Source organism: Vombatus ursinus, unplaced genomic scaffold (genome assembly GCF_900497805.2).
Source record: "Vombatus ursinus unplaced genomic scaffold, bare-nosed wombat genome assembly UNPS02005659.1, whole genome shotgun sequence".
NCBI classification, from domain to species: Eukaryota; Metazoa; Chordata; class Mammalia; order Diprotodontia; family Vombatidae; genus Vombatus; species Vombatus ursinus.
This window is the reverse complement of record NW_020945437.1, coordinates 3,617,281-3,640,240: the sequence shown is the minus strand read 5'-3', so window position 1 is coordinate 3,640,240 and position 22,960 is coordinate 3,617,281. Positions and strand designations below refer to the sequence as shown.

The 22,960-nt window shown below is 37.1% G+C and overlaps 1 protein-coding gene across 3 annotated transcripts in view; it reads left to right on the top strand.

Annotated features, from left to right (window-relative positions):
- LRCH1 (leucine rich repeats and calponin homology domain containing 1) overlaps positions 1-22,960 on the top strand; it is a 242,002-nt gene that overhangs the window by 176,992 nt on the left and 42,050 nt on the right. For all 3 annotated transcript variants that reach the window (XM_027848157.1, XM_027848158.1, XM_027848159.1), the window contains exons 9-15: positions 2,258-2,385; positions 7,705-7,772; positions 9,723-9,809; positions 11,667-11,756; positions 11,861-11,897; positions 20,208-20,261; positions 21,061-21,133. In XM_027848157.1, the coding sequence (XP_027703958.1) occupies positions 2,258-2,385; positions 7,705-7,772; positions 9,723-9,809; positions 11,667-11,756; positions 11,861-11,897; positions 20,208-20,261; positions 21,061-21,133 (537 nt within the window). The remainder of the gene's footprint in view (positions 1-2,257; positions 2,386-7,704; positions 7,773-9,722; positions 9,810-11,666; positions 11,757-11,860; positions 11,898-20,207; positions 20,262-21,060; positions 21,134-22,960) is intronic.

Sequence of the window (22,960 nt, the reverse complement as noted above, 5' to 3'; positions counted from 1 at the left end):
CTCATGACATGACCCAGAACTACTCAAAAGAGGACTGGTCTTGAGGGTGAAGTTCACCCAAAATGTCCACTTTTGCCTGGACACGTGCTTGTCATTTGTCTGTCTATGTGGCAGCCAAATGAATCCTCCATTTACTCCATAGGGGTATAGGGAAGAAGTACTTGTTAATATGGCCATCATACAGAGGATCAAAGATCTGGAGGCCATCTAGTCCAATCCCCTTATAGATAAGAAAACTGAGGCCCAGAGAAGTGACTTATCAAGGTCACACAGGTAAGAAATAACAGAGACATTTGAACTTAGGTCCTCAAGCCCATTATCCGCCTGTAGTAGTTATGTGAGTTATACCACCCAATTTGTGACGAATCCTTCAGTTTTTATGCTTGTCTGTGGTCACTAGATTTAAACTTTGCAAGTGAGGGGAGTTGGGTTATAGGAGAACTAAAGACTCCCTTTTGCCCGAATTTCCAGGTCAGGCTGGAGCATCATAATGATTTATGTAATTTAGCACTTCCTGCCTCTTCCCATATTCCTTAATAGGCCCTACCTTACAGGTGATGTTTATTTCAAATGAATAATTCTTTCTTCTGCTGGACTAACTCGAACTACATATTTCCCTGGTACCTCATGCTGTTATCTATACACAGTGCAAGGTTAATCAGTGTTTCTTAAATGAATGAAATGTGAGCTCTAGTCCCAGATTGGCCATTAATTACCTAGCTATCTGTCATTGGACAAATAGCTTAAGCTGTCTGAGCCTTAGCTTCCTTATCTACAAGGTGAGAGGATTGGAATAAATGATTGCTAGAAACCTTCCAGTTCTAAATTTCTTTGGTTCTATTATTATCATTGGTTATGAGTAAGCTATTTGGGAACACGTAAATATTGATGCTTAGTGCCCTGGAATCAATTGCTGACCTGAATAGGAATCAACTAACTTCCACACGAAAGTATTTGGATTCCTGTTCTGATTGATGACTTTCAAATAGACATACTAAAATTGAAGCTTTTCAGTTTTTATATGGCTAAGTAATCACTTGGAATATATTAGTTTATGGCATGAGTTATGATGAGCTGATTAATATGTAACTGATTGGCATTCTCAATTTCTTTTGTGCTTCTAAAAAGTATCCATAATGGGATGTTCATTTAGACTAGAACCCCTATGATTTATCATGCTGTGGTGTCACTTCATCTATTTAAGTTTGAAGTCAGTACCCAGGAGACTGATTTTCTTCACCTTAGTTGCTGTAGTTAATGTATTCTGCCTTCAAATTGCAGTGGCACATCATTCACATTGTCTGGAAAATTGACATTCAACCACATTTACTTGAGATTCAGTTTAGAAACTGAATTTTATACATTCTAATAAAAATATTACTACTGAAACAACGAAATAGAAAAGTTTGATGATCTTATAGAGCAAATCTTCTGAGAAGTAAGAAAGTATTTGGTACCTTTCTCACTCATTTATTAATTGTTATTAATTACAACTTTATCTAACCTTAGTATTATCCCTTAAACCTTACTTAGAGTGCTTCTTTCTCATTCACTGACTTCTATCTTACAGTCAGATTCCTTTGGAACTAGTATGTGGCTTAAGACTCTAGTCCAATTTTGCATTTAAAAAATAAGTTTTCTTGGGGAAGCCACACGCTTTCTATTTTCATCCATCTGACAATTCATTAAAAGGATGGCCTTAATTTTCTATTACTCTTTGGATAAACTCCAAACAGGGTTCCATTGAATTCTCCTGCATCCTTCTCTCTCACTCAGCCAGACAAGAGATAGAGACACAGGTAACAGCATATATGTGTTAAGAACACGTAAACTCACATATCTTTCATATTTTTTAGTGATTTATAAAATTAGAGGAGTTACTTTTTTATCTGGAATTAAACTTTAGACATTATTCCATTTTTAAAACCACTGTAGAGCTGTGTTTCACTTCTTTTTTTCTTTTTTTTGGTGAGGCAGTTGGGGTTAAGTGACTTGCCTAGGGTCACACAGCTAGTAAGTATCATGTGTCTGAGGCCAAACTTGAACTCGGGTCCTCCTGACTCCAGGACCAGTGCTGTATCCACTGCAGCACCTTGCTGCCCTGTCTTTCATTTTGTTTTCTTTCCTGCTGTCCATTTTTAGCCACTGTGCCCTTTGAATTAGAGAATCCATTATTGTCGATAACTGTGAATTGACTGAGTAGCAGTATTATGCCTGAAATAATTTTTTTTGCCTTTTCTCTTTATTTTCTCATCAGGGGAATTTCATCAGGAATTTCATCAGGAATCTTCCCTTTTGAATAACAATGATAACTCAGGAGAAGAAAGAGAACAGTTCACTGATGAAACTGATGCCCTCTCTACCAAATTTATTAGCTATATCAAGGCAAGTTTAAAAAAATATATTTTAATAAACTTAACTTTCAACAAAAATAGTCAAATTAACAAATGAAAAACGCAAAGTTATTGTAACAGGATAAAACCAGGGGCATGGTGGTAAATGTTTAAGCTTTCCAGGAAAAAAGGACCACTTTCATGTTTAATCTGCATTATTCATATTTTCTCCATCACTTTATTAAATCTAACTGATCAACAAAACAATAAATTGAGCCCTGATTTTTAAGTTTGCCGAATTTCAAGGTATAAATGCTCACACTGCAAATTTAATAATCAGTTCTTGTTATCCAGTTTGAGGTGCCTCTGACACATCCTTGAGTAGAACCATAGAAATTAATAAACAAATAGAAAATACTTTTGTTCTGTGTCCCCCTCTAGATCTGTTGACTAATTCTAACGGTCTTCATTTCTGTTTTATTTCTTGTGTTTCTTAAAAAAAAAGTTGTAGACAATGTACATACTTCTGACTCTGCTGATTTTGCTCTACCTCACCTTACATGTCTTTCTGTATTTCCTTGTAGCCTTACTTTTATAGCACCATAATATTTCATTTCAGTAATAGAATATAGTAATTTATTCAACCATTCTTGAATTATTGGACATATAGTTTCTAATTTTTTACTATTACAAATAAAGAAACTTTGAGTATTTTTGTACAGCTAGGTCCTATTTTCATTTATGTGATTTTTTTAAGAGATTAAGTCCTATCAACTAAGTCACTGAGTGAATAGTCATCAGTTTTCCTAACCTTATTGTATGTTTCCATGTTGCTTTCCAAAATTTTCACCAATCTCCATTCCCACTACCAGTGGACTCAAAGACCTGTTTTCCCACTGATCTACCAACACTGGACTTTATCCTAAAACTAAAAAATCAAACCACTATTTTTGCCATTTTAGATAGTCTAAGTTATCATAAGGCTGTCTTGATTCTAGTTTCTCAAATTACTAGGGAATCTAGAGTGTCTTTTTATATTATTATTGTTATTTCTTTCTCAGTAAATTACCTAATCATGTCCTTTGACCATTGCTGCACTGAGGAGTGTGTTATTAGTCTTATGGATGTTCATCAGTTACTCATAGCTCTCAGATCTTAAATGTATGATAAATGTATAGGAAATATTTTTCCCAGTCTGTTTCTTTTCTTTTAATTTTAAAGATAATATTTTTTTCTTATACCAAATCCTTTTTTCTTTATATAATCAAGCCCATTCCCTTGATCTCCCTGGTAATTTCTATTTATTTAATTTTAAGAAATGCCCCTCTTCTCCATAGTTGAGACAAGTGGGTTGTTCCTTTTTCTTCCATTTCTTTTGTGATATACATATAATTTTGTATCTAGATATAGATATAGATATAGCTAATCAAGTTAGAATTTATGACAGCATGAGGTATGGATCCAAACCCTATTTCTCATTTTCCCAGTAGTTTTTATGGAATAGGGATTAAGTTTCTCAGTGTTTTTTAAGTGTGAGATTGACAGATACTAGTGTTCAAGGCAGATTTTGAGTAAAAATTTTTAATTTTAAGAGAACTTAGATTATATTTATAAGCCCTGAGGAAGGAGAAATTATTGACGGTAATAACATTTGACTCTAAAAAGGCCAAAGTTCCATATGATGTCAGCCTTGGCATTAGTTTCCCAGGGTTTTCTTTTTGAAAATTACAAGATGTTCCCTTTCATAGTTGCCTGTCATATGCATGTGTGCATAATGGCCTTTTTATTTGAAGAAAACACAGATGTCCATGTAAGTATGAAAATTCATATTTAGATAAGCAAAAGTAGATTAAACTTATATTTCATTAAGAATATGAATTGGAAGGGACTTCAAAAGCCATCTAATCCAATGTATGCCTGAACAAATATAACCTCTGCAGTATACATTTCGAGTGGTCATCCAACCAACGCCTGAAGATGTCTGGGAAGGGAGAGAGCCTATTGTCTCTTAAGCTCCCTCATTCTATTTTTGAATAGCTGTAATTGCTGGGAACCTTTTCCTTATGTCAAGTCTTAAATCTGCTTCTCTGCAGCTTCTTCCTGCAGCTTCTTCTATTCTGGCTTCTGGGGTCAAGCATAATATGATTAATCCCTCTTTTAAATGTAGCCTTTCAAATATTTGAAGGCAGTTATCATGTACATCCTGAGTATATTTTTCTTCTCTAGGCTAAATATCTTCAAGTAATTCTTATCTGACATGGTCTTGAAGACATTTACCATCTTGGCTACTATCACCTGGATCCTCTCAAGTTTAACAATGTCCTTCTTTAAATGTGGTACCCAGAATTGAACATAATACTCTAAGTAAGATCTGACCAGGGCAACCCACTCTCTCACTTGGTCTCTTCTAATGCTCTAGATTTCCTTCTTCCATTGATTGTTGCCTAAATGTTTTCTACCTTGCTTCCCTGGCTCTGGTTGCTAGATTTCACATGATCTCTTCCTGATGGAACCAATGTTTTCATGTAGTTATTCCTTTGATTTGCTAATAGCTCCTTTCTCTCCAGAGAGTACAAATTAACCCCTCTTCCCTGAGAAGAACTTCAGAGGATTCTTCTCTGCCTCTTCTAATTATTTTCATTTTTTGTTTTCAGTTGAAGCACTTTTATTTTTTTAAGGTTTACTTCATTCTCCCTGATAATTGGGATATGTACACCAGACATAAAATACATACAAACTTCCAAAGAGCAAGAGATTTAATATCTCATTTAATGAGTAAAACCAATAAAAAACTATTCTTTCATGGAGTTATTGTCAATAATATCAAGTGGTAAATATCTACAAAGTGCTAGCTTGACACATAATTTTTGTTGCAAAAATGTTGATTAGAAGAGGTACAAAAATCAGCATGTATATTTAAACATTCTGTACTCAAGACTAATCGGTGCTTGATCTGCCCAGGATGGTGCTTTAAGTTTTCATTCCATTGTCAGATTAGCACAATTTTTACATTTGCTGTGTGTTTTGAGTTCTTATGTCAGCTTTTTGTAGTTTTTTTCTGTTTATTCTTTTGCCATCATCCATCTCTTCTTGCTGTTTTAGCTGTTCACCCTTTATCCTTAAGACAGTTTTATTCTCCTGTGAGCTTGAAAATCATATGATAATTGTTTCTAAAGGAAGAGTGAATAATTTCTGAGTACTAGCTAGGTTTGAAGTAAGAAGAGGCTTTCATTAGTTAATTGTCTGATCTCCAGTTTCTGGATTCTATGGCATCTATTTCAGCTATTCAGAGGTATTTCCTTGTTTGCTTGCTTATTTTCATCTGTGCCACTGATCAGGAGGTTTTCCACTGCTTTCAAGTGTCAGAAAACACTAGTTTGCTGGCAGTCTGTATTTTCTTCTTGCCCATCATACAAAGTTTCTTAATGAAAATATCCTGATTATTTAAATAGTGCCTCACAATCAAGCGGCTTGAAAGAATTAGTAGTACTCTAGCTTTCTATTATTATGATCCTCAAAAAAATAGGGCTTTGTCTCCAAGATGTATGGAGAGATCACCCTAATTAGAGGGATACTGCTGAAAGTGATCATAAGATGTCCAAATTCAAAGAAAAGAAGTTAACAAAATCCAGTAATAAAATTTTAAGGGTGAAACTTAGAACAAGTTTCCTCTGATTTAGGGCTCTAATAGAAAAGAAATGTTAATAAACAAAAGTCTGAAAAAAGCTGGTAACTAGTCACAAAATTGTGCAGTGAACCCAGGAACAAACTAATGTGTAGAAACCAAATTAAGTTAGCAAATATCTATCAAATGTCTGCTATGACTAAGGCCCTGTGTTTTGTAAAAAGGGGATAAAGGAATAAAACCAAGTGGGTTAAACTCAAGACTATATAGATTTGAAGGCAAGCAAGAAAGCCCCCAAAATGGAAATTAGTCCAGCTTTGGCTCTGGCTTTGGGACATATACTTAACAATGTGAAAAGTTTATGGTGCACTGCTTAACAACTAAAAACTGCCATATTGTTTACCCTATTGGAAGCACTTGGGAAACTGTAAAGTGCTTTATAAGTATGAACTATTATTTGGAAAGAGCAGTGAAATTGGAGTCAGTCAAGGGATTTATTTTTCAGTCCCATCAATTACTGACTTTGTGACTGGGGGAAAGTCACTTGATCTCTGAGAGTTTGTTTGCTCATCTGAATAATAGAGATATTAATGCTCAGAGGGTTGTTATAAGGAAAGTGCTTTGAAAACCACAAAGTACTACATAAATGTGAATTATTGCTAATAAGCTTGTTCGTGTTTAAATGTGATCCAGTAGTAAGGTGAAACTACTCTTTTCTAGGGATCATCTTGAAAGCATGTACCTTAGTAATCATAACAGTATGTGACTTAGTAGAAAACCAGACAGTCCCCCCTTTTCATCTGGAAGGGGTAAATGCTGTACACAAGTGACAATCATATACTCGTTTGGACCTCCAAATGAAAACAAGAAGGTAGCTTTCTCTAGCTACTATAATTGAAAGCCAACACTGAGAGCAGAACCCTCCTCCGTTATTTTTGCCAGACATGCAGAATCCAAATGTGGAAACTGGTGGTTTGTTCTTTTGAAAGTGCATTGAGTATACTGTGAGAGAAAACCAATGAAGTCTACTTTCTCCATTAAATAAAAAGTTAAACAAAAAAGGCCATGTTCTTTTCCAGCTAGAGGCCAGCTTTAGGCAGTCAGCCACCTTCCCAGGAAAAAGGCTAGCACACTCCTTACTGGTACATCTGGCAGAATTGGCCGGTACTCTCGAGCCGAGTTAACGATGTGCCAAAACCAGGACACAGAAAGCAGTCCTTTTGTCTTCTGTTCCTTCCTCACCAGGGGAAACATACACCCATTCAGGGGTGGCTTCCGTTCTAGCTGTCAGCTGAGTTAAAGCAGCATTTCTCTGTGTCAGAGATGAAAGTGGAAGGAAACACATGGTCTACCAAATGGAAGGACAAATGTGACACACCTTTCCAAATTAACTAGCAAGACATAATCTCTCTGGGGGAAATCTTTTGTGCACATTTAAAAGATTAGATTAAATTTGTGGCATTTTCCTGTTGGTAAGTATGTGTACTCTTTTTCTCCCCACTTCTAAACATCCTTCTCCCCTCCCACTGGCAAAGGTGAAGGACCACCCAGGGATCTGGCAAGCCCTTGAAAGGGATCTGATCACCATCAAGGGGTATTGAGGGAATAGTGAGAAATAAAAGCCTAGCTTTTTAACAGCTGTAATTACTGACTTCAAGCTGATAGATGAAGCAGGTTTGGCACAGGGTCTGGCTATTGAATAACAAAGCCCTGTTCTCAGAGGACCTGTATGTTGGTTGTTCACAGGGCAGAACAGACGACTGTGATGAATTGTTACGGATAGAAGAGGACACACACTGGCAAACAGAAGGAATGTGAGTACTGATTTATGTTAAGCATAAAATCTAGTATTAGCCCTTTTCCTTCATTGTTTTTCAGGTGGAATAGTAGTTAGCATGTAGTAGTAACGTTTTAACCAATTTTCCTTTGGACAGCTCTTTTTCTAAAAAAAAATCAATTTACATTGATGAAAATGCAGAATATATCTATTTCCAATACTTGTTATCCTGGTATTACACATTTAAGAATAATGTACTAGGTTAACAAAGTGCCTTAAACCTCTTTCCCACGGCCTCCATGGTTATGTCTGGTTATATTGTAAAACAATGGATAGATTCAAAATGATTTCTAGATTCTAGGTTCCAGGTTATATTTTGTTATTCCCCTGAAGATGGCAACCAGAGGGCATTAGTGGGTCTTTGGCTAGAGTCTTTGAGATGGACATTTTAAAACAGAGTGTTTTTTGTAAGAATAGCAAACTTATCTTCCACTCTGTTCTAAGTTTAGCTGGAAGGACGGAGAGAGAAGATATTAACAGACCCTTATTACCAGTAGTGCTAAAAATGGAGTTTGAATCCACATGTGTTTTTCCCTACAATGGGCTATCTTTATATGTTACATTGTGCATGGCTACTTATCATTTTTTCCCCTTCTCCCAAAGGAAAGATTTCACAATATGTTCTAGGAAATTATTCGAAAGTCCTTCTACCTGTAGAAAGACATTGACCAAAATTTCAGAGTAAAAGGAGACTTTCATCCTTTGGTCAAGAGAGTGGAGGAGTTCTTTTGAGGTCGCAAACACCTGTGCTCAGCTGTTCAGTTGGCTTGCTTCCATGAGATCAAAGAGGTTCACCCTGACTTTAAAATCCTAAGATTATTAGCACTGGTAGGAATAACAGTAATAATAATAGTAATTAATAATAGCCAGATTTTATGTAGCTCATTAGGGCTTACAAAGCACTTTACAATTTTATATCATTTTATCCTAAGAACAAGCCTGGAAGGCAGATACTATTATTATTCCGATACAGATGAGGAAACTGAATCAGATGGAGGTTTAGTGACTTGCCTGGGGTCACACAAGTAATAAACATATGAGACTAGATTTGAACTCGGGTCTTCCTGAATCCAACGTTCAATCTACTGAATTACTTAGCTGCTTAATACATTGGTTTTCCAGATAAGAAAACTGAGGCCCAGAGGAATTTTGTGACCATTGAGAGGTCATATAGCTAGTTAGTGGCAGAGAGATAGCTTGAACCCAGGTTTCCTAATTCACTGTCTTAATATGTATGACTTGATTTTTTTAAGGTACTGCCATTTCTTCTTTAGAATGGAGTTTGGAATAAGAACTTAATCAACTATAATTAGCTATTCTAGATTCAGTAATATTTAGAGCTAAGTATATTACCTAAAGTCTTCACCATTCAACAGGCCCTTATTAACGTTAATTGTTAAGGTGTTAATTAGCACCTACTATGTACAAAGCCCTCAATGAACTTACCTTCTATCTAGTAGAGAAGATTAAAATTTATGCAGATATCTTTAATATAGAATAAGCATGGGTACACCAGAGCACTGTAACTGAACTATGATGGTTCCAAAGATAGGTCATTCCTCACTGGAAGCATGGGGAAGACTTTCTGAAAAAAAGGCAGTGTTGAGTTGGGTATTGAAGGCCAGAAACAGTAAAGTGGATGGAGACCTGCTCTGTCAGCCAGGAAGACCTTAGACAAAATTCTTGGACTTTAAGTTGTAGAGATACCTACCTGTATTAATAGAGGAAGCTCCCTCACCTGGGAATTAACTTTACCCCATGAAATAACAGATCCAATCCCTGCTCTTATTCCTTGAAGGCCAGGTAGGATTTTGGCAGACAAAATTTGGGACAATCTATTCCATATATAGAAACTTCTTATTCCTAAGTTTTTGGTGCAGTGATGATGATGATGGTGTTGTTGCTCTTTCTTGGCTTTCTGTGACAGGACAAATTTGTCAGATAACCAAGATGTGGATATATCAATGATAGATCAACTCAGAGAAGCAGTAGATTTGTTACAGGATCCCAACAGGTACGCTTGTTTTCCCTTGATCCTAAGTTTCATGTGCAAGTAATAGTTTTAAATTAATATTTTGCATATATTATTGACCATTTGTTTGATTTCTCAAAGCAAATGATAGCTCAGTCTCTTAAGTATTCCCTGAGAAGAGATCAACGCTCTGAAAATGTCAATACTCACAAATGAGAAATCCACAATGTGTTACCTACCTTTGTGAAGAACAAAGAAGAAATATAAGCGGATTATTTTCTCCTAACTCATAGAAATCCACTTCACTCTCTCTCCCTTTCTATTCCATTCTGTGCATTACTGCCCCATTATCCTAGCGAAGCATACCTCCAATAATTTACTTCCTTGCTCATAAACATGATTTCCAGTTCTTTGTTACCACAAAAATGTAGTATTTTGGTGTTTATGGAAGCTTTTTTTTAATCTCTCTCCTTGAAGTATGTGCCTAGCAATGGAATCTCTGAATTAAAGGTTTTGACAGTTTAGTCACTTTATTTGCATAATTCCAAAATGCTTTCTAGAATGATTATACCAGTTTATAGATCCAACAATCATGCATTAGTGTGCCTGTCTCTCTATAACCCCTCCGACATTGACTATTAAATCTGGTGCTTTTTAATATTACTATTTTCCTTCCTATATATTATAGAGCCACATAAAAAATTATTGTTTTTAAAGGTTAATTTCTGATAGAATAAAAAATTTCTGAGGTTTATGATAAAAAAATTTGAATACCAAAAAATCAGTTGAATTTTGTATTTCTCATTCAGATTTTATGGTTGCAATTTTAGTATTTGTCTTGGTTCATTCTCCTAGACCTATTAACTATTTATGTAGTATTTTCCATAAGTAATTTTAATATGAACTTTTCCCCAACTTTAAATGGTGCTGAGTTGGTTTATGTTAGCTTTCTAGTTGTACCTAACTTCTATATAATAGATGATTTAAAAATTTGATACATGTATAATAATGTTTAAAAATAAAATTATGAATGACATTTTATACTAAATTTCTATTTTAAAAAATAGAGATGGAATTCTAGTTGACAGTTCTTACTATAAAGACCCAAATACCTCCATGGTATTTATGTTCCTGTCAGTAATTGATCTGATTCAGAAAGCAAACAAGGTACAAGGATGTATTTTAATGTGAGATCCTTATGATTTCATCTGAAAATTGCAAGAGCAAAATAAGGAATTGGATTGCAGCATCATCATGGTTCACTTGTGTCTGACTCTTTGTGACCCTATTTGGGGTTTTCTGTGGCAAAGATACTGGAAGGGCTTGCCATTTCCTCCTCTAGCTCATTTTACAGATGAGTAAACTGAGGCAAAGAGGGTTAGGTGACTTGCCCAGGTTCACACAACTAGTAAGTGTCTTGGGCTCAGATTTGAACTCAGGTCTTCCTGGTGCAAAGCCCAGAGCTGTGCCATTTAGCCCAGCAGCATCCAGTGGTAAAATGTGTATTAGAGGTTGGTGAAAAGATTTCTAACTTGGAGATTATAACTCTTTCAGCATATCTGTTATTTCAAAAGGTGAAGCAGGACTCATCTTTTCACATTATTGACATTTTGAACTAAATATAAACACCCCATTAAAGTTCCTTGCATTATCTCTGGTTGCCAAGCTATGTTCTAGAAGAGAAAATTTATTAAATGACCTTCTGCTGACATAAAAATGACTTCTTTTTTAATAATGAGTTTTGCACTAAAATTTCCTAAGGAACCAAGTATTTGGACATTCAGCCTTTTGATATTTATATTCTTTAATGAGGCAATAAAGCTTACTGAACTCAGTGAATAAAAAAGCTCAGTGAAATAACTCACAATACTATTTCTTCTTTTGTTTCAAACTTGATAGGTTAAGCACAGATATTACAGAGAGAAGTGTCATGAACCTCTATCCCATGGACTCAGCAACAGCCTTAGAATTACAGGATTCTACATTAAAGTATGTTTAGTTTATGTTCACTAATCCGTATTTTTATTTTTTGAACTGAAGATTTTATTCTTGACTTTTCAATGCTTTGTGTGTTTTTCCCCTTTTCCTCACAGTGGTCAAATACAGCCAGAATCATCTCCTGATTGTCAGGTAAGCAAAACAAATTGTGTGTGTGTGTGTGTGTGTGTGTGTGTTAGTTATAAAGTGCATATATTTTACATTGACAACTGAAATATTGAAAAGGCTAAATTTGAGACCTGCTGTTTGAATGTGTTCTAGATCAGTAAATCTCTCACTTTTTCATCTTCTTGCCTTTCTTGCACACTCACCATGCCCCACCTGCTACTAAAAATAAAAGACACCTATTTCCAAAGTGATCTGTTTAGCCAGGGTTTGGGCTAGGTGGAAGAGAAGTAATCACAGGGCGAGGTAGATAAAGATGGAGAAGTGGGTGTTGCACAAAATGAGGTGTCTTTTTTTTCCTCGGGAGAAGCTGAGGCCACCTTGTGAAGCAGAGATGGGTTAAGATGAAAGAATGCTAACACCAATATAAATCCCATCCAGCATTAAGATCCCCTGAGGCAAAAACCTTCCTCCCAAATTACAAATGTTTGACCAGCAAACAAAGGTCAAGTAGCCCAATGATTGTGGCTACTAACAGTTTGAAATGGTTGCTTGAGAATTAAACAGGGTAACACCACCACGTTAGGGGCCTGACAAATGAGTAGCTAGCTTGAGTAATGACACTCTCAACCTATAATTTACTTGCTTTTATATATTTTCCCCTTGAGCCCCTCTCAACCCTATAGTAAAAAAAAAAAAAAAAAAAGTCAGTCCAGCCCTGACTGGATGACTAAATTTAAAGAAACTTAGAAGAAAAGTAACAAGGAAATGTTTTGGGTACAAAGGTTATGGTCTTGAAGGTACCTCCCTCTGAACCCATTTCCTTGGGTTGTGGTGGTGGTAGCAGCCAATCACTCAACAATAGAGAGTCTCTTACACACGGCTGCTCTGAATCTATTTGGTTTTACTCTGAGATTGAGAAATACTCTTTCAAAATTTACATAGTACCATTTCATATAGGCAGAGTATTACCATATATGTTTCAGCAACCCTGAGATGCACCCTTATTCCCTACTTTCCAGACCAAAACAAAACAATAACAAGACCTCTTCCATTTAGCTTGATGATGTATAAATTTACACGATTAGAGTTTCATTCCTTTAACTCCTTAGCTTTGCCCCTAGTTAAAATATTGCCCCTCCTAGAGGCAATGTGTTCATGCGTCTCAGTAACACACATTATTATTAAAGAGGCAGAAATGTATAGTGGCTAGTTTGTGAGACTTGGAGTCCTGATACCTGGGTTCAATTCCCACCTCACTAGATGGATGATCAGAGGCAAGTCACTTAATCTCTCAGAGCCTCAGTTTCCTCATCTGTAAATTGAGGATATTGATACTTGTACTACATACCTCAGAAGATGGTTGTGAGGAAATCCCTTTGCAACCCTTGAAGCATTTTACAAATAAAGGTTATTATGGATGACTTGGATAGATTTTTTTTTCACAAAAGCAAGTTTCTGTAGGGAGTGAGATACTCAGGGCCATAGGTGCCTGAGGAGAAGATCCAGGTGTGTGGTTCAAGAAGGCAAAGGTCATCAAAAGAAAAAAAAATTGCATTAGCAGAGATATACATTATCTATTTTCCTGTTCAGGCCTAGAGCTGGCCTTATTACTATGGAACCTATTTTTTTTTAACTCTGAGTCTTCTGAATGTTCTCTCCTGAAGGCCTGCCTAGGCTCTAGTCCTAACTGTCATTTACTAGCCTTATAACCTTGGAAAATTATTTAACTTTTCAGTGTCTGTTTCCTTATCTATAAAATGGAACTAATAATAATACCAACCCCACCTCCTTTAAAAGTGTTATGATGAGGCTCAATGATAGGGATGGATACATATGGATATGTGGAATGTCCAAGTGAGATGCCAACAGGGAGAGGTTATTATAGTGATTTAACTAGAGCTCTGTATATCCCAGTGCCTGAGAAATGCCACTCCTTTGATTATGAAGTGTTTTGGTTGTCTAGAAAATAATGTTTAACATGTGTCTACAGCTCTGTTTCATAATATTTCCCTATTTTAGGATTATAGTTTTCTTCCACTGAGATTGAGTTGAATCTCTGAAGTCAGCTCTGGGTTATCCAACTGAAAATTAATTCTTCACACTCTTTGCTTGTCTTTTCCTTTTCTCTTTGTCTTGGACTTTTGTTCACTTTCACCTGGAATTAGGAATGGAATAAAGGATAAAAATTGGCCCTCAATTTAATTGGTGTATGCAGCCATCAATAGGTAACTTCCTTTGCTAACGCGGGTTGGCACCTTCTCAGTGATTTCGTCATAGAGCTGACTGGAGCAGGGGGACCAAACACACGGCGAATCACTCCCAAGTGCCACAAACAGATCAAAATTTAATTGGGAAATATTTAACCAAAAAATAATGAAACAAAGATAATGTCAATATGTGTTTTTCTAAGTCAATATGAGGCCCACAGGGATCCTTATGTAGGATTTAGTGCCCCCTTTTCTATTTAAACTTGACACTACTGGCCTGGAGCACTGAGAGATTCAGTTACTTGCCTGAGGCCGAGAGTATGTGCCAGGAGCAGGACTTGAACCCAGGTCTTCCTGGCTCTGGGGGCTACTCTGCCACATCACTAGGAAAAAGACACAGTTTAGTTTTATAGCTGTTGATAGTATGGATAACGAGTGTCAGGGGAAAACGTTCAAACTGAAATCTAAAATGAAATTTCTAAAATGAAAATTTGTAGGCTTCAACTGATTTGTATTTTCCTGTTGTCCTATTCTAATGGCTTTAGGCTGACTCTGTAGGATACCCAAAGGCTATGATGTCACTATAGGATCAGGATCCTTAGATTAAAGAAGGGGGGGTTGCCCTGTTAAGTTACCATAAACTCGTAATAGCCACAGGGGGTTTGGGGCAAAGTGAAAGATTCTGCACTTCATCAAAACTTTTGTCTCAGCTCTGTCTGAGTTAAGAGAAGTGCACAGCCAGTAGTGGGTCAAGGTTGAAGGAATTCAGATCTCTATCAACCAGCACCAAACCACCAAATCCCCTGAAGCTTAGAACAGCATTTTTAGGATCTGTGCACCTCGTGCTGATTCACCATGAAGGGCAAGCAACTTCACCTTCACAAAGAAGGGAATTCTGGGAAAAAAATAACATTTCAGACATTTTTACGACATGACACAGTTTATATAAAGGATAGACTACCTGTCAGTGAACAACATAATGGCTCTCACCCAAGTTGGAGTCAGAGACATAAAGAATGATTACACCCTAGGGACTGAAGATACTGACTCTGATTTGTCGAGTAGGAGGTGAGAGGTCTTTAGAAGTCCATTAATGCATTTGGTCCACCATCATCACCATCATCCATTTAGAGCCAGAAGAGCCCTTAAAGAACATCTCTAATAAACCTCCCCTCCAACTCTTGCCAATTTGTATTGATGAATATAAAATTCAGTTTTATGGATGAAGAGACTGCAGCCCCAAGTAATTTGTCAAAGTTTATATAGGTAGCAAATGACAAAGGATTTAAGTCCTGATCTTCTGACTCTTCTTTCCATTGCTTTCCATTCCTCACTACTCTTTTTCTCTCTCTGTCTGTCTTTCTCTTTCTCTGTCACACACACACACACACACACACACACGAATACAATAAATGCTACAAGATTTCGTAGCGCAACCATCAGTATTACCCTCATTTTGAAGAAAGGCCAGAGAATTAAAAGTTGCCTATCATGCTATTTCCCATGCTCTATATGGGCAAAATTATGGCCCAAGTATTTCTGAAGAATGTTCTCCACACTGCGCCATTTGGTTGGATTCATAGCTGTTTGCTCACTCAGCTGCTGGCCTATGAGTCCCTGTCCATAGGGCAAAAAAATCCTTCCATGTGGCAAAAAGAAAAAAAAATTAAGTTGAGAAGTGAGTCCTGAGTCTGATTGATCATCTTTCTAACCTAGTAACCTGGCTGGCACGACAGAGGCTAGTTGGGAGGATTGGGTTGGGGAGAGGGACAATTATTGCCATCAATTATATTAAACTGTAACAGTTAACAATATGCTTCCGATATCCATAGTTTCCCTTAGTAAGTTGTTATCGAAATGTCATCTACAGTTTTGACTAAACCCTTCTTGAGCCTAGTTGTATTTTCAGTTTTGGTTTCTTAGGGTATTTTACTGGGGTTTTTTTGGGGGGTGGTACACTTCCTCTTCTTTATTTAAAACCTACTTATAATCTCCTAACATTTGACCTCTCTGAAGCCTGGATTATTCATCTGTAAAATGAGGGGATTGAATGAGATGATCTCTAAGGTGCCTTTTAGTTCTAGAGCCTACTAATGAAAGCATCAAAGTGTTCCCATTAGCTCTAATTCTTTAGGACTTAGTCATCCATGTTTATCTTTTTCATGATTTCATAAACTTTAATCATTTCTTCCATCATTTTTAGACGGATAAGACCCACTTTTTAAGATTTAATAGTTACTTGGTGGGAAGTCTGTCCATCACCTTGAATGTTATCTTTGCCTTCCTCTGGACCATGTCCAGCTTCATTTCCTTTCTAGCAATGTAGCAGCTAGAACCATAATAAGTGTGGAATGCTGGATTATAACAGCTCAGAATTAGTGGTTTTGGAAATATATTTTTAGACTTTTCTTCCTACTAAATCAATTACTTTATACTTGACCAAATAGTGATACTCTATTAATTTCCTGCCATCATACAGGCTGATGGGTTCTTCCTTAAGTTTATCCAGAATTAGTATTTTGTCACATGGACAGACTTCTTTCCATCTACAGGCTTAAAGATTTCACTGTGTATATGGTCTTCTAGATACAGTGCTAAAACGTGCGATCCAGCCCATCCCAGCACCAGTTCCTCTATTTCTTCATTCTGAGATTTGCTCATTTATCCCCAGCTTTTGTGTCCTTGTTCTAATCCAATTCCCTGTCCTTGTCTATAAAACATTCCCCCAGGATAGGAGAGAAGTAGCTAGTTGACCTGGAAAATAAAGAGGCCATGAGCTGAAGGAAAGAAAAAAAGAAAAACGGGGAAAGTTGGTGCCTAGAGTTGCATAGAGCCAGTACCTGATTTTTATGACTCCTTTCTATTTTTATGTTTCTCTCCATTCCCATTCAGATTTAGAACATTGTATTTTTGGCTTCAAGTAGTTTATGAATGCCTTCTTCTCTGCCAGGTCCCCAAATGGGGTGGGGATCTGAGAAGCATGAAGCAAAACAGGCCCCCTGCCCTTGAGGGGGAAACTGGCTGGCTGACTGGTTTGGGAGATAAAGCCTATGTTCCACAAAGAATTAGAGAATGAAAACAATACAATATGTAATCAAGGACTATATTATGTGATTTGAGTGCTCTAGGAGTTTAAAAAAAGGGAAAGATGAAGCAGAAAAAAGAACAGTCTTCAGTGAAACATTTTTAAAATGCACAGAAGAGAGCCTGAGAAAGTTCAGAAGGAAACCAACCCAAACAAGGCAGCATTGCTACTGTCATGCAGAGCATGAACAGAAGCACAGATGTGAAAATTAACATGGAGTGTGTGGATGGCAGAAAGGGAAACAGTGTGATTTGAAGCACAGGGTTCTTGTGCAGAGAAATGTGATTGAGTGAGGGAGGCCAGGGTACCATTATGGAGTGACTGGTTTGTAATCAGAAGTGTTGTGTTACCTTACGTTACCTGCTCATGACCATGATCATTTTACTTATTAATGTGGGATAACATTTCATTGTATTTGGAACTGAATATGCTCAGAGTTTCATACTTACTATATGATCTCACTAATCTAATCTCATGTATTACAAAATGAAAATACAGAGGAGGAACTAAAGGAAGGAATTACTTAGAGGGTGGACCACATCTGAGGCCAAAAATATATGTCAGCAATTTGAAAAATGGCTGTTCTGTTATGAAGTGACAAGGCAGTGACAGTTTGTTCTCAAGATTAATTTTCTCCTAAGAGTTTTATGTCTAAGACCAGAACACTTTTGGATAGAAACCTTCAGCAGTTGATCAAAGAAAAAGAATACCTAGACTCCACAATGTTTTGGTAGCTTACATAAGGGGAAACATGCTAATATTAAAAGTTTGTGAGGCTTTTTATAGAGATTATGGAATATTTTTAGGACCCTGGATTATATCTTTTCATTGACAGATCTAGTGGCCTTTTCTCAGTCTTCATCCTTTTTGACCTGTCTGCAGCTTTTGACCTTTGTCAACCACCCTTTCCTCTTTGACATTCTCTTCTCTCTAGATTGTCATGACACCGATCTCTCTGGTTTCTTCTATTTATGTGTCTGACTGTTGCTCCTCAGTTTCTTTAGCTTGACCTTCATCTGGGTCATGCACACTGATAGTGGCTCCCAAGGTTCTGTCCTTGCCCCTCTTCTCTTCTCTCTATATATTATTTCACTTGTGGATCCTATCAGTTCCCGTGGATTAAATTATCATTTCTATGCTGATGATTCCCAGATCTGCTTATTCAGCTCTAACCTCTCTCCTGACCTATAGTTTCTAATCTCTGCCTGTTGGACATCTCAAACTGAATGTCCCATAGGTATCTTAAACTCAGCTTGTCCAAAACTGAACTCATTATCTTCCCACCCCACCCTTCCCACCTCTCTTCCTAACTTTCTTATTACTATTGAGGGCACCACTATGTCCCAGTCACTTAGGCTCACAACCTGGGTGTCATCCTCTATTCTTTATTCTCCCTCTTAAACCCCCTGCATATTCAGTCAAGTTGCCAAATCCCCTCAATTCTACCATCAAAACATCTTTCATATATACCCCTTTCAGTTCTCTGATACTGCCACCACCCTTGTGCAAGCCCTCATCACCTCACTCCTGGACTATTGCAATAGCCTTCTAATTGAGCTCTGTGCTTGAAATTTCTCCTCCCACCAATCCAGCTTTCTTTCATTTGTCCAGTTCATCTTCCTAAAGCCCAGGTTTGACTTCATTCAATAAAATAGAGTGACTGCCAATTACCTGTTGCTTCCAGGATCAAATATAGAACAACATTTAGTGTTTAAAACCCTGTGTAACCTGGTTCATTCCAACCTTTTCAGTATTCTGACATCTTACAACCTGTTCCCTATGTACTTGGCAATCCAAGGACACTGGCTTGGCTGTACAGAAAATGAGTCAGCTTTATCAAGGGGCTGTATCATTGGAGGGGTCAACAAGGAGGATGGAAACAGATCAGGGTCTGCTGAGGTCCTTGGGAGAAGGGGCTGTTTACTATTTACAAATAGTCCAGAGAATTTTCCCAGGGTTCTTGTCTGGGTCACATAGGACCAAACATTGCAGGGAGGAAGCAGGGAGCTTAAACCTGGTGGGCAGGTTAAAGTCCGAGGACTACTGCTAATTCCTGTTGGAAGTGCCGTGGGAACCTGGGGAATTGGCAGCTAGTTGATATTCAAACTCCTGGTCCACCTCACCCATGCCAAGGCCCTGGCTTCTTTATTTAGTTGTATAGGGAGGCTGCTGACACAGAGCTGCAGGAATAAGTGACTCTGAGGTTAAATGACTTGTCAATAGTCACATGGTAAGTGTCAGAGCCAGAATTTAAAGCTAGGTCTGTGGGACTTCTCTGAGCCTTATTTTCCTCATCTATAAAATGAATGGTTGTTCTCAGTAGATGTTATCCATTTCAATTGAATCCAGTAAGCTTTCCTTCTATTTGCAAGGTACCCATAAAAGAGACTGAAAAACAAAAGAAAAAGTGATTCCTGGGCTCGAGTTTGCATTCTAATGGGGGAATACTAGATGTAAGCAGACAAGTAAATACAAGATAATCTGAGGCAAGAGAGCACTAACAAGTAGAGAAGGATCAGCTGAAAGAGTCTGATTCTTTGATCTCAGGGTTTGGGGTCTTTTCTGTTGCTCTCTGGCTATGAGCTGCCACTTGCTTCATTGCTCTCGGTATGCCTTTCCATAGCAGACCTCCCCAGTTACATTCAGCTGACTATAATATGCTGTGGTTTCCCAAATAAGATGGCCAAGCTTATTAGGATGCTCATAAATTAAGAATATGAGTGTCTCCTAACCGCATAGTGCCTATGATTATATGGATCTATTATGATATAATGGATGTGACATCCATTTGATTTTCCAGGCATCTTTTTCTCCCTCTCACTTCCTTGTACTTGACTGTGTCCAGAATCTCTGAGTTTATCCTGAATTCTGGGTAGGTGAGGTCTGTATTATAATTTCTTGTATTCTATCTGCCCTAGTGCCTTTTTATCAGCTTGTGTGGCCACATATATGTGTTATTCTACATTATGAATTTCATGTTATTACAAAGTGTTTGTGTAATACATTCAGCCTGGTCTACTAAATGTTTTGTTTTCCTTTCAGGTGCAAAATGATCTGACTTTAGGAAGTATGGGGATCCAGTGTTCTCAAAATGAGGTAAGAGGCCCAGAGGCAAGGGAGGAATAAGTTGATTGCTGTGTTCTGACTTGGCACATCTCCTACAAAAAACATCTTGCAAGTATGTAGTGATTAATGAGTGAATTGAGTGTGGTAGGCTCTCAGGGGAATCTCAATTTCATCTGCTACCACATATCTCACCAGCCCCATTCATGATTAAAGTTTTTAAGAATAAAATAAAATTTCTATTCTTGGAAACACTCATGGAAACATTTTCATAGAGTACTGTTATTTATAGAAAGTTGTATTAACAGAATGAAAATAGTACGCAAAAGGTCGATATTTTAAAGATCTTGTTATCCATAAATGATTCAATATATTGTTTTCCTGTAGACTATGCATCTGTTCTGTTTCATCTTTTTTTCCCCTAACCTTACTGTATTATAAAATTCTTTAACAGAGGTGTGCTAAATCTATGTGTGTGTGTGTGTGTGTGTGTGTGTGTGTGTGTGTGTTGGATGTGAGGGAGAAGAGGGTTCTCATTTCAATTGGTCTTGATGCACCATCTATTCTGAAATATTTTTATAGTTTTCATGCTGTTTACAACAAAAGTCAAATTAATGCTAAAGAAAGACTTTATTTCTTAATATAGAGATTTAAATTCTGTATGGCAGATGTTCATCCATCAGGATAGCTTTGTCTTCCCTTTTGTCACAATGTAGCAATGATACCAGAGCTGGCTAAGACAGTAGCACTGCATAATTGTGATCCTATTAGGTAAATCAGTATGCTTAGTGATGTTTCAATTTCTTGAATTTCATCTTCCTTGTAACAGCAGATTAAAGAGGATTCCCCTGCCATCTCACCTACTGCAAATAGCCCAGCTCCATTTGGCCTGAAACCTCGATCAGGTAAGTTAAAATGGGAGGGGAAAAGAATCTCCCTGTGAAACACAGACTAAATTAGTCCTCACACATACATGTAAAGAACTCAATTGTTTCCCTTCGGGATTTGAAACCTGCACGTTATTAGTCACTAACACCCTCGTCAGTGATAGTGGTACATGGTGTTCCAATCCTGATAAGATAAAATATGATTGCAGATTTTAAACTGCTGTATTTTTTGTGAATCAACATTTGTTTGGTTATTACTCCCCTTTGAATATTATCCACAGAAAACATGAGCAATAAGGGAATCTGGAAGAAATAATCTGCAGGGATATTTACCATAGGGAAATACCCATTAGCAATAACCTAACCTATGAAAGGAAACATAGTGTTTTCCTCTTCTCTCAAGGATTGGTAGTGCACTCAATGTTGAAATTTAAAGGGGTAGGCAGATAGAATAGAGAAAGTCTTTCATTGATGCATTCACCCACTTCTTTTATATGTCTGATGGATGCTAAATATTTATTTTTAGCATAGGGCTTATTGGGTGGTTTGGGGTATCACAGCAAATTGACTTTCAGTAAATATTTATATGCCATGCACCAAAGAAAAATGTAATGGTGCCATAGTTACATTTGTACCATGCCAGCTCCCTCATTATACAACTCTGCATGACAAAGATCTATTTTGGACTGCTTCCAGTGGTCCTTTTACTGAGTCTCCTGGAAGGGGAGCTTGTTATAGCACAGCCATGCAGCCCAGACAGAAATGTAGTGAGGCCCCTTTGTCTTTAAGAAAATGATTGCATGGAGCTTCCATTAGGCAACACTGCATATGTGCTAGTGCTTTGTTTATACCAGAATAGTCGCATGAATAAATTACAACTATACGCAGGAGATATTACCCATTCACATAAGTAGAACTGCCTATGGGAAGTCAATGCTCTGTTCATGTAAATTTCCAAAATTACATCTTCTTTTTTTGTCTCTCAAAATTTCACTAATGTTTTTATTTCGTTGGACTATAGAACAAAAAAATACTCGCTACTACTCCTTTTAACCAAGTACCATTTAACAGCTGACAGAAGCTTGTCTCTCACTTAATATTTGGCATTTTAGAAACCACAAAAGTAATTTGCTTTTTTAAATAAAGATATCCATAGAAAAAGAGCAAAGATAATTTTTAAAGGAAAATTTGTTTTGTAGATAGTGATTACATTTTTTGGACACAAAAAACCCTTCATTCTGGGACAGGTTGAATGATGGGTAGCAGATGGCTAAGTGTAATGTTATTGCACTCTTTGCATTTGTGCCCTGTAAAGCAAAGCTATTTTCTCAAACTTAAATGTGTCAAGAATTTCTTGGGTATTTTATAGCTATGGAACTTCTATACATATATGTATATATTATATATATATATATGTTGTGTATGTATGTGTGTGTGTGTATATATATATACACATATATACATATGTATTTATGACTCGGTAGTTCAGGTGGTTAAAGCATCATGCTATTGAGGCTGAGGATACAGGTTTGAAAGCCATGTGGGCCTACTTCCATGGATATAGACTACATCTCCATGTAGATGTAGACTATATCTCTATGGCCCTAGCCAGCTGTTTTGCAGATGTGTGCCCATAGTTACTAGGAGGGCTGGGTGTGAAAGTGTCAATGGATGAATGAAAACCTAGTCCCACCACTGAAAAAACAGTGTAGATCTTGTAGCCTATTAATGATGAATTAATAGTTATTCTCTGTATCTGAAGGATAGTACATTATATGGTAACCATTCCTTTACAATAGACTCTATTTTTTGTCTTGTCCTCTTTATTGTATTAACTAACTTGCT